An 18,186-nucleotide genomic window follows, 5' to 3' on the forward strand; every position below is an offset into this window, starting at 1 on the left:
CATCTTCTAGGACTGGTTATAACTGGTAGATTCCTTCAAATGTGATTTCTTTCTGTAATTGTCATTTCTCATTCACTAGCTTTTAAGATGCACATTTCAGCCGTCTGTTCCTGAGGTTGACAGACCTGTGCCTGAGTCTGTGTGCCATCTTCATTCAGTTGCAGAGTGGTCCTTGAACTAGAAAGTGGAATGTTTTATTCTCTCTCTCGTTTTGCAAGTACGGAGGATTCCACTTCATACTGTGCAAATACCACCCTCACATTATTTCATTACCCATCTCCTTGCAGTAGAATGCTAATTAACCATCCAGGTAGTCAGAATGGATGTGACAATCCACATGCCACATCATTAGTAATGCATGAGGGAGAGCAGCCAGCACTCCCCCTGTCTAATACATCAAACTGAGCAAATTAATAGCTTTGCTTCTATAATATACCTCAGAGGAGTAGTCCTCCCATAGTTTTATTCTGTAACCAATGAGCTGGACAGCCTTCATCTCCACCACATATTTCAACGCCCACTGATTCCCTGAAGCTTACATAATAAATGTCTAGGGTGACCTGTAACACTCCTAACTACCACCCGGTGTACATGCTCCACTTACAAATCCAGGCCTGCTAGGACTGTCAAGACCAGGGCAAATCACAGTTAAAAGAAATGAATAGTGTACAGCCTTCTATGTCTTCAAGCAGCTCAAGTATTCAGGCATTCACCTTCCTTGGCCTGCATTCACTGCCTTCGTCTAATCCTTAGTTACATAATTCTCACTCTGATCCTTCTTAAATTAGTCTGACTTTTTGAAAACCATGCTGTTCTAAATTTTGCTGGTACGTTCTTAATCTGAAATGGCGCACCACTATCCACCCTCCTCAACTGATGATTGAACATATTCAATCCACAATTGATCCAGCTAAGCAATTATGATGTCTGGATATCATACATACTTTCACTACAACATTACATAAGATGGGCCACAGAAAAATGCCATTACTCTGGTTTCAAAATAATAAAAATAGACATTGAATACAGGCACTCAGAGAGAGATAAGCTACTAAACTGCTTTGGGCTCACCAGCAATCTTTCCCTCACACATGCACCTGTGATTGTGTTATACACACACAACAAGCACACATTCACACATGCACTCGCGTGCACACACACACACACACACACACACACACACACACACACACACACACACACACACACACATGCACACATGCACACATGCACACACGCACACGCACACACACACACACACACACACACACACACACACACACACACACACACACACACACACATGCATGCACACATGCATGCACACACACACACACACACACACACACACACACACACACACACACACACACACACACACACACACACACGCACACACACACACATGCACACTTGCACATATGATGCTCAGCATCTGGTGTCTTATTTTACACCCCTTTCCCCTATGATCCCTGACTTTCAAACTAGGGTTGCCACTGTAACTAGTATTGATACTGATTTATCTAACCATAAAATGTTAATAGTTCAATATCCTAAAACTTTCAGGTTTTATTTGCTTACAAAAACTATAATGTAACTTTGCAGAATGGTTTCAAATATACTTTTAAGTGTTCATAAATCACGATTGTTTGGAATTTTAGTCATATCTTTAACTGCGGTTGTAAAATTATCCTTTGAAATGCATATGCATAATATATGTCAAAATGTGTTTGATTATTTCAGGTTAGTATAAGCTGGAACCTGCTTAAGCTACAGGAATTTGTTGAGATAAAAAATAACATCAGTGTAAACTAAGAGCTACTTTGAAGTGCTTAAAGAGCTCAAATCATTTCACTGAAGGCCTGTTGTTGTTTTTTAATAGTGGAAGATGATCATGTTTCTGCATGTACAACCTTAGGGTTCTTTGCTGAAATAAAGGTTACACATTATTTTATGTCAAACACTTTTGTCCTCTTTAAATTGGACACTGGCTGGTGTCATACAGTTATTCTAAAATGAGACTGTGTCTTTGACAAACTCCAGCACTTTAAATAAATGCTTATTGTAAAATTGTAAATTGAAATAATTTTCTGCATTCTTGGAGTATGAGTAACATTATTGGAATCCAAAAATCACAAATAAATGAAGTTTTTGGTGTAGTCTACTAAATGCTAACTGGGAGAATGATTTATTGTTGCACATTTTGGAAAAGGGGGCGATCCTATCAGCTGTTATGGTGAACTGCCCAGTGTGCAGAATTTATCATTGATACATATGTCTGTGGCTGACAGAAACATTTTCCCACCACAGTGTCTGGAATTTTCTCTCAAGGAAGCCATAGTGGCAGTGGCTTTTCTCTATGACTTGTCCTCCTTGGAAGATTACCACTTGTTAAATTAGGTTTTTGTAGCATTAATGTTTTAATTGACTCCCTATTGAAATGTTGGCATTTATAACGCCTAATGCTGACATAAAAAAAAAAAAAACACCAAAAATACATGAGAAGAGTGAATATCAAAGAACGCTCTTCTTTAAACATTTTTTTTTGCAGGGGGAGTCCAATATGTGGGAGGGGGGGTAAGCTTCTCTAGACTTAAATATACCAACCCCTATATCACCATACCTCAGACAAAAGGGACTATCCTGGGAAATGGCCATATTAGACTTAATATATAAAAAGTCTGTTTTTTTGGCCATTCAGTCTCAGTATTACAGGACTCATTAAAGCGGGTCATGACATTTCAAATGGTTCTCCTTTTATTTTGTTCAGCTAAAACTTTTGAGATATCTGGGGCTGTAGCTATTCAGATGTAATGTGCACAGATGCCATTCAGTTCTGTTTCTTTGGGAGTTGTACTATTTCTACATCCTTCACTTACATCTATGGATTGTACACTTCCTGCTACTATGTTTGTCTAACTGGATAATTTAACAGTACAAATGCTGTTTGAAGCTGGATGCAGTTTTAGATTTATTCAGTAGTTGTTATCAATTAATTCACTGGCAGTACTGTGATCTACCTTTGCCTAAAGATTATTTGTTCCTGGTGATTTTTTGCTTAGATTTGCAGTTTCTCTGGAGTGTTAATTATCTTGTAAATAAAGAAAAATAATCTTTGTGTACAAAATATACTAATGGTAATGATATAAAACAGAACCCGATTCAAGGATTACTGTGCAATTACAGATGAATTATTTAAACTTAATTTGATTTTATCTTTTCTCACTTTCAAAGCTTTTGTGCTCTTCTAATCTTTCTTTTATGTCATTTGTTTATTTATTTGTTTGTTGTATGAATGTTTTTTGTTTGTAGCTGCTCTCTGGAATAAGTTAAACTAATCTTGTTTCATATTGTTATTGTTTCAAATGTCAAAATAATCTTTGTCACTAGGACTAATATTTATTTTTCTTATATATCTGGGTATTTTAACAGATTTCTGGAGTTCATCACTCAACCAAAGAAAAAACAGTGAAAATGCAGAAAGTCTAAACGAACGACACACTAACAGTGCCCACTCAGGCATGATAACGGCTAATGAAGATTTCTCAAGCAATTCAGTGAACCAGTGTTCATGTGAAATTGAGCTCTCAGTAGGAAGTGACAGGCTGTGGTTTGTGAATCCTATTTTTATAGAAGAATGTAGCAATATTCTACCTCCAGTTAATACAAGTTTGCAAAAGCACAGCCTCAAGCCAGGACAATCATTACCAGCAACAAGGCATCTCAGGCCTGCACCAGCACCTCCAAATCGATCTACGTCTTTGGGAAAAACCTGGAATAACTCCATGAGTACTCTGTATGAAGGAGAGCTTGAACCTGAAAGTCTAGTCAGTGCTTATGAAAAAATGAAACTCTGCAGTCTAGATGTACGGAAGCCTAAACCTGTGAGTGAACAAGGAAAATGTAATCTTCCAGTACCCCCCTTGCATGTACTATCACCCATTTCCTCCAAAAGTCAAACAAATATTACTCATGAAGAACAGGAACCCAGTGACAGTAACAAGGCTTGCGAAATCTGTAAGCAACTAACTAGTGAAAATCTGGAGGGGGAAATTATTTGTAGTGTAGGACAATGTGGACATAACTCAGAGGATAAGGAAACAAAGGAACTGTGTAAAGAAAATACGTGCTGCATTACTGCAAGAGAATGCCTTGTAAAAGCTTCCACCTGCTTAACTATTAATAAAGCTCAGCAAAGTCTGCTAATGCCAACATCCAAAACTGAAAGGTCACAAAAGGATCATAACAAACCTCCTAGAAAAGTCAAGCCCTCAGGACCTCCACCAATCCCGCCTCCAAGAACGAAAAAAATGTCAAAGCAGCAATGTACAGCAACTAGTCCTGAAGCTTCTGCCTCATTGATGGAAGATAATGCGGAGAATAAACGTAACTCATCCCAGGCTCTGGTCAGTGAAAACTCCCAGCCAGTTAGCCTTTCTGCAAGTTCGGAATCATCCTTGTGTTCTCAGGAGGGTAATTCTCTGCCCCTTATTCAGGAACATGACTCTTATTCAACCAGTAGCACAGAAGATGATCTGGAACCTACTCCAAGCCGAAAAATCAAAACCAGGCTGCACTCTTCCTCTTCTTTAATACTGGACAAGGCCAAAAATCGTCTCTCAATTGCTGCCATAACAAATGTTTTTACAGTTTTACTGTCTGCAGACAGGAAAGTGCACAAGAAGATTTTAGAATTGGCCCAAGACAAGGAGACTTATTTCGGAAATCTGGTACAATATTACAAATCGTACACATTAGAAAACATGGAGAGACACACGTCTAGCCTGGAACTGTTGCAGGAAATCAGATTAACAATGACACAACTGAAAAATTATCTAATACAAAGCACAGAACTGAAAACGCTGACCGAATCACTTGCCTATCCAGAGGACAAACTAGGTAATATTTTACTATTAGGTGCTTATATCAAGTTTCAAACATTATGCAGCATTTGAATGTAAAAAATGTAGTTATCTCATGCAAATAATATAGTTCAATTGTTCTTTGTTAAGAAAAAAATAATCAGAAAAACAAATGACAGCAGTACAGTATGTGACTATACGGATCATGAAAAATGAGACAAGATGCCACATTCATTGCTGCTAGAAATAAAGCAGATGTTTCATTCTGGTGATATGGGTTAAAGTATTACCCAGCAAGCAGTCTTGCAGAAGTGATGACTATCTGTCAAAACATTTATTTTTTCTCTGATAAGAATATGCTACTTTAGGAAACTGGGCATTTATGTTTGTGAACTCACTGTTAAATCGCACTGTATATCACAGATAAATATTTATTTTATCAGAAGTTGATTAATTCTTGTCCCTTGTTGCCAAAACAGAATACAATATAAATGTAATTCTTCATGTTTTGTTAGCAGAAAAGTAGCATATTGACCATCTGGGTCATGACAAACCATACATTTGTGCAGAGAAGTTTGGAGTTACAGTAATACTAGATGTGTTAAGAACATGTTATCCATAGTGCAGGGGCAGGAAACAGCAAAGCATGCAGTGAATCATGCAGCTTGGGTTCCAAGGCAGAAGATCAAAAATAATTTCCTCAAAAGTAATTTTAATTCTAAAAAACATAATTGTTGTTTTGGAAACTGCTTTTCACTGGGGAGAGGGCAAAAGCTCCTCATCTGAAGGTCACCATCAACTGGACTTCTAATCCTAATGTAATAGGCTCCAAGGTCTCTGTACCTTGGAGCAAGCACAAGTGTCAACTACAGCAACCTCGTGCAAAGAAAGTTTGTTTCAGCTACGTGCATATGTCCAAACACTTGAGTGTTCCTATTCAGCCAATTATGGTTTATTTTTTAGACACACAGAAATCTGCACATTATAGGCAGATGTGTGATTCTGACTAGTCATGTGACATAATCATGTGACATGCAATAGATAAGACCTGTATCAGAATATTTAAAGCAGTGTATCTACATGTCTGCAGGACTGATTTCCATAAGCCTAGAGTCCTGGATGTACAAAATGCTGTGTACTGTTTTGTAGTGACCATAAGCTCGAGTCCTGCATGCACAAAATACTGTGTACTGTTTTGTAGTGACCATAAGCCTCGAGTCCTGGATGTACAAAATGCTGTGTATGGTTTTGTAGTGACCATAAGCTCGAGTCCTTCATGCACAAAATACTGTGTACTGTTTTGTAGTGACCATAAGCCTCGTGTCCTGGATGTACAAAATGCTGTGTACTGTTTTGTAGTGACGTTTCTATGTGCACACTGGCAGTGATTCCTTCATTTTAGAGAAGTCATACTTCTTCATGTTTGTGCAACCACGGACTTGTATAATTAAATTCAAGGGGTTTCCAATCCCACATGCAAAGTGAGTGCAGGGGGCCCTGCTCCTCTTCCAAACATACTTCCAGGCTAATTTCTTTTTTTCGTGTTGGTTTTTCACCTATGTATTCTGCAACCTAGAAACTTGACCATTCACAGAAGCATCTACAACCATCTGTGTGTGTGTGTGTGTGTGTGTGTGTGTGTGTGTGTGTGTGTGTGTGTGTGTGTGTGTGTGTGTGTGTGTGTGTGTGTGTGTATATATATATATATATATATATATATATATATATATATATATATATATATATATATATATATATATATATATATATTGATTCAGTTTGAGGTATGCTAATTAACTGGCTCCATTAAAGACATGCACTTTCTATCAGCTCCATCTTATTGCATTATCATCTCATTGGGATCAATATATCCAAATCTTGATGTGTGTTTATTTGTGTGTGTGTGTGTGTGTGTGTGTGTGTGTAAGCACAATCATAGATTCATGTGTGAGGGGAGGATTGCTGATGAGTCACTTTGCTGAGCATCACACCATAAGTAAACAGAGGTGAAAGTAGCCAAACCCTGTGCCCACTGGTAGTCAGATTTTACACTTGGACTACTACAAGTACTCACTGCTACTTGCTCAAAAAGGTACGTGCTCGAACACCTACTAACCTGATATCCTGTAACTACTTATCCCTCCCAGTACCCTATCCTACAAAACTGTATAACCCCGCCAGAACCCTAACTCTAACCCTAACCCTTACATTATACTATAAAACTGTATAACCCCACCAGAACCCTAACTCTAACCCTAACCCTTACATTATACTATAAAACTGTATAACCCCACCAGAACCCTAACTCTAATCCTAACCCTTACATTATACTATAAAATTGTCTAACTCCACCAGAACCTTAACTCTAACCCTAACTCTAACCTAACCCTTACCTTATACTATAAAACTGTATAACCCCACCAGAACCCTAACTCTAACCCTAACCCTTACATTATACTATAAAACTGTATAACCCCGCCAGAACCCTAACTCTAATCCTAACCCTTACATTATACTATAAAATTGTCTAACTCCACCAGAACCTTAACTCTAACCCTAACTCTAACCTAACCCTTACCTTATACTATAAAACTGTATAACCCCACCAGAACCCTAACTCTAACCCTAACATTCTCTTCCTGTTCCCTACACTTAAAATTTCCCTTCTGCTCCCTAAATCCAAGCCCCCCTTCCACAACCATAAGATTCCCTTCCAGCTCTCTAACCCTAAAACTCCATTCTCACTCTCTAACCCTAAAACTCCATTCTCACTCTCTAACCCTAAAACTCCATTCCCACTTTCTAACCCTAAAACTCCATTCTCACTCTCTACCCCTAAAACTCCATTCCCACTAAAACTAAAAATTCATTCCCACTCTCTAACCCTAAAACTCACTTCCCACTCCTTTAACCTAAAATCTGTTCTCCTGCTTCATAATTCTCTTCCTGACCAGTAACCTAATCTACAGTCCCATCCCTCTCATTCCATCAACACAGACGCCACACTTGCATTACTCATACTTGACTGAAGTGTTCAGGTAAGCTGCAGCAGGTGCTTTTCTGAACTCATATTTGAGTTCAAGCAAGATTTACATTTTACCCAATCTATGTGCCACTTGAGTTCCTGGCTTTAAGACAATAGTCTTTTAGCATTTGGGAAGCGAGCACTTATAGTAAACCTGCCAGACTTACTGCATACTGACACCACTTAATCATGACTTCCAAAAGTAAGTGTTTTTGAGGCAGAAGATGACCACCCCTCCTCCCACAAACACACATCTAGCTACAGACATATACCTATATCTATGTATATATATGTATGCATGTATTAACTCTGAGATCAGACTAGTATGGAAAATGGGAAACAGCTTAGCTCTGATATAAAGAACTCTGATTCATTATCCTTAATAGTGGTTAATTAAATATGAGCTGGCAACTAGGTAAGATCAACAACTGGAAAACTTGATGAGCTAAACTTAGTGAAATGGATTTTGATGAGATGCCCGTCAAGAAAATGGACGGAGCATGATTTCTTTCTTAAAAATAATAGAATCTTAATTATTTTATTCCCTAGATGGCTGTGCCTTCTAAAAATCAAATTCTTACATTGCAGACTTTGCTTCCCTTATGTCTGCCATAGTTTAAGTAAATCCAGTCTCACGTAACCCATAGAAATTAAACTATATATGTCTTGGCATACTGCCACCTTTTCTACACACGTATACTGTGGGACTAAAGCATAGAATATGTCTTAATAGTGCCTAATACCTTTTTGCCTACTGTAAGATTATTCACTAAGTCCTCAGTTTTCTGTTTTATTGGAGTATGATGACAGCTGTAAAATTTTGTTGCACTTACACTAGACTCCTTATCCGGTCTCACCAGGACCGGACCTTAGGCTGGAAAAACGAACGACTGGTTAATCAGAAAAAGCATACAAAATAGCATTCATAGGTTTATGAATCAGCTAGAATAACAGGATTTGCGTTAGTATGTATTTTTGTAATGAATATGAAGTCTAAAACTCAAATATCTGCCATTATTTAGCCCAGAGGAGGCAGAAGTGTTGTTCTTCTCTATTGTCTTTAGGGCTATGGCAGAAATTTGATGGCCAGTTAAAGAGGAGGCTAGTTAAAGAGAGGCCAGATAAGAGGGAGTCTACTGTACATATAAATAAACTTATCATATGTAATACTGGGCATGACAGCATTTTTATGTTAACTGTTTTAATTTGCCAGACAACAAACATTTAAAAAAGCACTTTTAATTTGCAGTTCCTTAACAGTGGGCCTCCATTCGAAAAACATAGTTTATCTGTAGTAAATGCATAGAGTTCTTTATTAATCAGTTATACCACATGATATCTGCTGGTGTAAGACAGAATCCTAATGAATTAAAATGTATGAACTCATTGCATCCAATAATTACCAAAATGTTAGTTCAGACTCAGTAGTGATTTGCCCATTTTCTTGAAGTTATCTGACCTGGAGTGAGATTATATAAGCTACGGTGATGTGAAGGGTGCAGCCCTTACTACAACCAGGCCAACTTTCATAGTTTTTATGAAAATAAAATCATTTCGATAATTATTGGGTATGATGAATTCAGACCAAATAATTTATTAGGAAGCCATACAGGACACATGACCAAAAGCATGTTAATACAGGTTACAGAGCCGTGATCGCAATATGGTGATAACTGAAGCAGAGTATCAGAAAAGTAAAACTAATTCAAAAATTCACTAGAATGATATCAAATGTTATGTGGTGTGGAAAACTTTACCCATGCTCCTCTTCCCAAGGGGAAGGGTTTGTGGAAGTGTTTTCAGAAGATTCTTTGATGCTATTTTTGTTCACTAGTTTTTTTTTTCAACAATCAGGGTCAGGATTTCAAAACGAATAGGAAGAAATCAAAGCATCAAAGCAACTGAACCGCTGCAGACTTGGGCTGCTCATGAGACTCTACAATAAAGCACTGAGCAGTACCACCTTCAGATATTCCTTCATAGGTTCAGTGAAGTTGGTAGGTTTATCAGTTTGGCATTGCGTAAAAAAGGCACTATGGGGGTGGAAAAGGTCTTTGTCAGTATCCAAAGCCTAGAGGGGATAAGTGCAGACCATCCCTGGCAAAGCAGCTTGGGCTGTCAACTATGTCCTCCCAGACCATCAAATATTGTACCCCGCCCCCCCTGGATTGACACCAGAGGATAAGCCAATTGTTAAATTCAATAATTTTCTGTTGGTAACGTGGCATCGCCCTTGGAGAAGGTAGTATGCTGCTCAATGCTAGGCTAATACCTGCCCAAGACACATAATCAGCAAGCTCGATCATGCCTCACTTCATATAGTCAAGGGAGGTATGCCTTAGGTCATTAACACCCACATGGACAACGACAGAGTCATACTCAGAGTCATACTGGTGCCTGTGGTTCAATGACCTGACTGCCTGTGTCACTTGATGGATCCTAGCTCTGAAAAGACAGCTAACTGTGACTCTCTCCTTTCTCATTCTGGAGAGGGGGAAATCAGTGGGCCTCACTATAGACTCAACAATGACCGGGAAATTTGGCTGTGTGCTGGTTTGCTTTAAAGGTGTTGCAGGAGAGGTATTACATGCAGTGTTACTACGTGTAGCTGTGGGTGGTGTTTTAATGGAGTGTTTACATGATGGCTGAAGACCCTTTCTTTGATTGTACTGTGCCAAAGGTGTTAGTGTTTTAGGAAGGTTATAAGTGCCTCAGCATAAGTAGTTTTATGTGTAGGGTGCTTACCCTGTACGGTAGGCATGGTGCCAGTGTCACTGACAACCTCTGTAGGATTAGTTTTAGTTGTATGAGAGAGTTTTGCCTCCACCGTTAAAGTGTATTCGTACTTGTCACATACATTTTCTGTTTTATTAAGAATAAGTGGGTTGTCAGTGTACATGAGACAATTGCTACAATGCCATAGAAAACCCATGTCAACCAGACTGGAGATAGTCAGGAAGTGCATATCCATGGCTACTGCCCTACTAGGGAGGAGTGAGGTAAATTTAAATATTGAATAGGTCAATAAGACAAGTCTGGGGCAAAGATAAACTTTAAAAAATTAAAAACAAAGTGGGGATAGAAATTATTGATATGGGTTGCCCTTTGTTTCTTCTGGCTCTGTACTTGCAGAAAACAGCTACAAAGATATTTAAGCTTTCATTCATTGTCAAGTAGGTGAAAATATGCATAATGTAAATATATTGGGCAGAAGAGAATTTACAGAATTTATATAACTTAAGGCAAAGCAAGGCAGGCTAAATGCAGGTGAATATGTCAGTTTTGAGTGGATGCATAATGCTTTAAAACAGTAATGGTGACATTATTAAATAAAAAAAACATCTGTTTGTTACTGCTGTTAGACATTTACTTAGCCTTAGTGTTTTTGTGCAGATTTGTAAATGTCACTGGCCTTGACTGTAAATGTTTACATAAAATATAAATTCTGCCACCTCACTGTCATGGAGACAGGGCGTCCACCTGTGATGCAGGTGACACGGGTTGAAGAATGGATCAATGGGCCAATAGGTCAATTGAAGAGAAAAAATGACATCCCTATGTGTTCTCCTATCCTGGGGATGATATGAGATTCTATGCAACATCATGGAATCTGGAAGAGGCCTTTGCTTCCTAAGTGCAGCTCTAGTTTTGGGGATGGAAGTGCTCAGTTGTCTTGTGCAGGTCATATAAACACATGTGCCCTGCATTAATGTAACTGCATATGACCGTCTGATAGAAGAACTCACCAGCTACTTGGGGGATGATGGCTTTCTCCTCTGCTCCACGTATTCTCATGAAGACCTCACTGAGACCCCATTCTCTGGCCTTAACAATGGATTTAGTCACTAGGGTTGGCCCTTTAAGTTGTCAAGAGGCCCACACAGTGAAATATCACATTTGGAGAACTGGTATGCATCATAGCCTCAAAAAGAGAAGAGGGAAGTTGGGAAGTCAGCAGAAGGATTTTCAGTACTCAAGTGGTGAACCAGGGAAGTAATGAAAAGAAAAAAATATAAATTCTATGGCTAAGAAGGATCACGAGTTTACATTTCTTTACATATCAGACAAATTCCTTATTCAACTCAGCCAATAAATTAATTCTTATCTTTGCTGCTGTGCCATTGCTTTTAAATGTTTCTTTGTCCATCCTATTCATTCTTCAAGTTTACTAGTGTGTTTCACACTACTTAATAAGGTACTGTATATTCAGTTATCCAACATTATTCCAGTCTCCTACTACCCTTTCTGAAATATGTTTCATTTCCAGTAACAAATGCAAAATAAAATAAAATAAATAAATATACTTCTTCAAATTGTCATATTGTTGTGATATGCATTTTGCAAGACAGTTCCCACTTGGCGTCTATTGCTCACCTAAAGACCTTAAAAGTTTCTGTCATTTCCAACCTTTCCATCTCTGCTTTCTTTTCTTCAGGTTTGTACTTGCTAAGGCAATGTAGTCTGTTTTTATACAACTTCTAGTGGAGGTTTGCAGCATTTATAATGACATGCTCTAAAGTTTGGGGTCTCCTTCACTACTCATTACTTTAGATGGGCGCTTAATGCTTGCCCTTATGGAAGGATAACTTTTTTTTTAACTGGTGTTGCCCTTGCTTCTCCATAGGGGATTTATACCAGCCTTCTCTGCTGCTGTCTTCTACCACTTAACGTGTCTTTACACTCCCTTTTTCTTCTGTATTATTTTATCTTCCTCACCTGTTATTATACTTGCTATACCTCACATTCTATACTCATTCCTTGATAGGAAAGTAGTTCTCGCATATGATTTATTTTGTTTTTTGAATCACATTTAAAGTTTCCCTATGTAAGAATTTCCTCTAATTTTATCAAGCTTCTTATCATTTCTGGGTCCATGGCTAAGGGAGATAAGCCCTTAAAAAGGTTCAAATAATATGGCTTTGACTATTGACCTGGACCCTAAAAAAACAACTGTTGATGAAGAGGCATGACTGGCCATTGCCAGCTGATTTGGCTTGCAGGTGTGCCCATGTCTTATCTGTTATTGCAGGACTGACACCTTTGGGGTCAAATCCAAAACATACACCTTGTGTGAGGAGGTGAACTTTGTTGTGATGCAATGTCTGCTATTCTATATTGCCACACAGATGCATGCTTATGCACACCCATGTATTTATGCATAAACAATACTTTCCTTGGGAGAGCCACCCACAATCATCCATAATGGGGAGGGGTAAAGAGCAGAAGAAAATGTCTTGATTCCCCATAGGATGCCATTCTGTAATACTCTAATGTAATATGACTCTTCACTGTGTCATCAGAAGCCAGAAAGAAGGAGGGACATGAATGAGCAAATGGTAGAATAGGGGTTTAATGGTCTTAGGAAGATCAGGAGGCCAGACCAAATGTAGTCTCACTAAAGTATGTGCTAACACTGCTGTAAATCTTGTACCATCTCAAATGAGTCAAACTTGCTTTTAGACTTTATGCAGTATTACCTAAAAGATACCAAGCACCTGTTACTAATTCATATGTTGTACACATTGTTTTCACACTTTCATTTAAGATGATTCCATTTACTATAACCTTCTGGCGCCAGTTGCTTAACCCATATTTTATCGATGTTAACACCCTGAGGTTGACTCAGACTTTAGTTTTTCATTAATGTTCCACATGTCTAGTCATTTGCTAAAGTCTAAGCATGTCATATATAATTTAAATCCCCAGATCAACATTGAAGATACACTATTATATCTGCATGGATGAACATTCCTATCCTGAACCCAAGGATCTTTATGTCATGTGTGGAAATGTGAGTTTAGACTGCACCACCATTGCAAATGACCAACTTGCCCAGAGTACGTCTTTGTAGGCTCAGTCTATGTTTTCTTGCAATCCCTTCTGTTATAGAGGATTGCACCTCTTCCTCCTAGTTTATCCATCCAAACCTCCTTTGCACCATGTACTATGGCATATCTGCCCCACATTCATTGTTGTCTGCTTCATGTTTTTGTCACGTATACTATGGAGCAACTCAGGATAAATATGGCTAAGCTTGTAAGGATTCTAGGGCTGTTAGCCTAGTGACCTTCTATGCACCTATGAACTTATAAGAATCTATCAACATCACTGTAAGGCAGAATGTAATGTTTTATGAGAATAATTTAGTTAGGTAGGACAATAAGAAAGCCACAAGCACTGTCTTTAATGCTGCAGTATATTAGACATTGCAATTTAGGAAAAATGAAATTTGCTTTAGCTGTAGTTAGCAAAACTATAATGCCATGACTGCTATATAGAGGATTATAGTCATGGCTCCAATCATAACCCACTTGTTTTGTGTTTGAAACATGGACGCCAAGAAATTCATTTTGAGAGCAAAGCTCAGGAGGTGAATCTTGGGATGCATGTCAAGTATCAGAGGGTGTGCGGGGGGGTACAGGGGGTGCAAAATCTGAAGATAGTGTTGTTTCAGTTTGTACATTATCTAATTCATTAGTCTGGAAAAAAAAGAAAAACAACAAAAATTAATCATCAAACACCAGGGCAGGGTCCCTGCACTTTTCAAACACCACTGCTACTTTTAGTCACCATATCCAACATTGCACAGCAGTGGAGTAAATGGCTTCAGTATATCTATATCTATATACATATATATATATATATATATATATATATATATATATATATATATCCCTGTCCCAGAGACTTCCCATACTCTGGAACAAGCTACCCATCTATGTCAAGCAAAGTTCCTCATTAGCACTCTTCAAGAAAAATCTTGATGAGTGGATGGGAAATAGGAAATACACCCCGGGGATCACTTCTGTGGCTCTGCTCAACAGGGGCACAGGAAAATAACTTTCTTGGGTGGCGTAAGCTAGGAACCTTGTTGGCTAGGCTTACTTAGACCTTTGGGCCAGTAGCCTAGTACGTACCTATAAACCTCTGAGAACATCAACATTTGTGCCGTAACAGAGACCTGGTTCAAGGCAGCAGAAAGCACCCCTGCACTACTAGGCTATAACTCATTCCACAACTTTTGGCCCCAGAACTTGGATCGAAGCTCCAAAAGTGGTGGCATTTCCATATTCATAAGGGATGCGCACACCTCCAGACTGGTTGCCCAACATAACGCATCTGAGATACTTCAGGTTCAGCTAATAATGGGTAAGACAGCAATTCAGGTCATAGCCTGCTATAGGTCCCCAACCATGTCCCAAGACTCACATTCCACATTCCTAAGCACCCTGCAGAATATTAGGGTCCAACCTAACACTCTCATACTGGGCAACTTCAACTACCCCTCCATTAACTGGGAAAACTACTCATGTGCCAATACATTTGCCCAGCGTTTCCTGGAATTCATTAATTCCAATGCCCTGGACCAGCTCGTTCTTACCCCCACTAGAGGTAGCAACATCCTTGACCTGGTCATTACTAACATGGGCGACCATTGCTCTACACCAATAGTCAACTCCTCCCTGGTTAGATCTGACCACAAACTAATCACCTTGGAAATCCACATCCCTCTCACCCCCACCCAGTCCCCCCGTAAATGTAACTACCATGAAAAACTTCTCCAAAGCTAACTGTGGGCTTCTAAAAACATAGGTGGCTAACTTCACAGCACCCATGCAAATGGAGAATAGTTGCATGACTGCTGAATCATACACCAATGCACTGGATGGGTAATAGGAAATTCACCCTGGGGATCACTTCTGTGGTTCTGCTTGACAGGGGCACAGGAAAATAATTTTCTTGGGTGGCGAAAGCCAGGGTACATTTTTGGCTAGGCTTGTATAGGCCCTAGGGCCAATAGCCTAGTACCTACCTATGAACCTATGAACCTATGTACGAACACGTACACAAATGCATGGATCTTGCCATACCCAATAAGACAAAGACACTCTCCTCCAAAAAAGGAAGCCAATCTGGTGGTCCGATGCCATAAACAAACTCTACAACTGATGCGGAATAAGGTGAAGTCCCAAGACTGGAGAAACTCCCTTATCGGCCTCAACAAAAAGTTGAGATCCTTCAACAAATCCTCTAAAGCTAGCTATGAAAACAGAATTGCAGCAGATAGTAAAGACAACCACAAGGCCTTCTATAGTTATGTAAAGAATTTCCACAGCAATACCCAGATTTGCTCTGAGCTACTGCAAAATGGTACCTCCTTTACCAAGCCAACAGATATTGCCAATATACTGGCCAACAGATTCAGTGCCAACCTTACTCCCCCCCCCAAAGGACCAGTCACAATACCAATAGGTTGCCAAGTACCCAGTATTACTGCTGCACAGGTTAAAACAGCACTGTCCAAGGTCAAGAATACAGCTTCTATGGGACCTGACAATATCCCTGGCTTTGTTCTACATGAACTACAGAGTGAACTGGCACCTCACCTGTGTACCCTGTTCAGTCACAGCCTCACCTCAGGCTTTGTCCCTACCAAATGGCACACTGCTACAGTCATCCCTCTCCACAAAGGAGGAGCGACTACAAACCCTGGGAACTATCACCCCCATTAACTTGATGAGTCTGATATGCAAAGTTATGGAACACAGCATCATGGACCTAATAAACAAGGATATAGGGAATCTCCAAACTCTGGATCCCACATTTGTTTTTTGTGAAGGGTAGATCATGCCTGCTCAACTTGGTCAACTTCTTTGAGTCAGTCACCAGAGCTGTGGATGAAGGTAAGGTGGTTCATACAGCCTACCTTGATCTGGCCAAGGCCTTTGATACCATTCCTCACTCAGGAATCATAGAAAATCTCACTAAGCTAGGCATCAACCCCTATATCACTAGGTGGGTTTCAAACTGGCTCAGAGGTAGAACCCACAGTGTGAAAGTAGCTGACTTCAAGTCAGACTGCCGACCAGTCACGAGTGGAGTCCCACAGGGTTCAGTCCTGGGTCCCCTCCTGATTGGTATATACTTCTCTGAAGGCCAGGCCAACATGAGGGGACTCTGGCTGACAAAGTTCGCAGACGATTGCAAGCTGAGAGCTATTATTAACTTCCCAAGTGATGTTGACATCCTACAGAAAGGCCTCACTGAGACCAATGACTGGTGTCAGAACCATGGCCTTAAGCTCAATGCCAAAAAAATGCGTCGTCATCCCCTTTGGGAAAACCCAGTTCCCATGAACTACACATTCATGGTAGTCCACTGAACACAGAAGGCATTATAAGAGATGTGGGAACACAGGCTGACAGCAACCTCTCTTTTAACCAAAACATTTCCACTGTGGTCAGAAAGTCCTTCTGTGTGAAACATCTCATTACTAAGGGTTTTGCATCCAGGAATAAAGCGGTCATTGAGCCCCTCTACTCCTCCCTCATTAGGCCAATCATTGAGTACAATGCCCCATTTGGCATGTACCTCACTAAACACCTGCAACAACTGGAGGGGCCACGAAAGTACCTCACAAAGAGGATCCTAGGCCTTAAACACTTGTCCTATATGGAAAGACTCAAAGAACACCAACTATTCTCTGTCTCATATCACCTACTTAGAGGTGATCTCTGCTTGTCATACACAGCCATGTCTGACCCAGCTCTGTTAGAAATGCTACATCTAAAGAAATCCCAGTCCCTCCACACCACATGCTCAGGAGACCTCAACCTCATTACTACAATCAACAGAACATGCTGGAGAGATAGGTTCATAACCCAGAGACTGCCCATGCTATGGAATAGACTTCCTATACATGTCAAGCAGAGCACTTCACTGGCCCTCTTCAACAGAAATCTTGATGAGTGGATGGGAAATAGAAAATTCACCCCAGGGATCACTACAGTGGCTCTACTCAACAGAAGCACTGGGAACTAAGGTCAGGTGGCATGAAGCCAGGGTAATCCTATGGGCTAGGCTTGTAAAGGCTCCAGAGCCATTAGCCTAGTACACACCTATGAACCTATGTGTTCTAATAGCAGTGAGGTGTGTAGAAAATTAATGTGTGGCAATTATTTATAATTAGATATAGCCAGCTTGCTGGTAGATAAGTTCAGTGAAAACTTCACCCTGCCTGTCCCCCCATCAGTAAACCAGAATATCCCCAGCACCTGACCCCCTCCCCTCATCACCAGGGAGCAGGTCATTAATGCCCTCTCAAAGGCAAAAAAATACAGCCTCCATGGGACCAGACAACATTCCTGGCTGTGTCCTACATGAACTCAGTCCAAAGCCTGTACACCAACTTCGTCCCAGCAGAATGAAGGACAGCCACTGTCATCCCTCTACACAAAGGTGGAGTGTCCACTGACCCAGGCAGTTATAGGCCCATCAGCCTAACTAGCCTGATCTGCA

At 39.9% G+C, this 18,186-nt stretch overlaps 1 protein-coding gene across 2 annotated transcripts in view; it reads left to right on the forward strand.

Annotated features, from left to right (window-relative positions):
* Positions 1-18,186, forward strand: part of RIN3 (Ras and Rab interactor 3) — a 1,126,789-nt gene that overhangs the window by 937,776 nt on the left and 170,827 nt on the right. For both annotated transcript variants that reach the window (XM_044074650.1, XM_044074651.1), the window contains one exon: positions 3,433-4,899. In XM_044074650.1, coding sequence (XP_043930585.1) covers positions 3,433-4,899 — 1,467 coding nt within the window. The remainder of the gene's footprint in view (positions 1-3,432; positions 4,900-18,186) is intronic.

Source organism: Protopterus annectens, chromosome 6.part0 (genome assembly GCF_019279795.1).
Source record: "Protopterus annectens isolate FY-2018-M chromosome 6.part0, PAN1.0, whole genome shotgun sequence".
Taxonomy (NCBI): Eukaryota; Metazoa; Chordata; order Ceratodontiformes; family Protopteridae; genus Protopterus; species Protopterus annectens.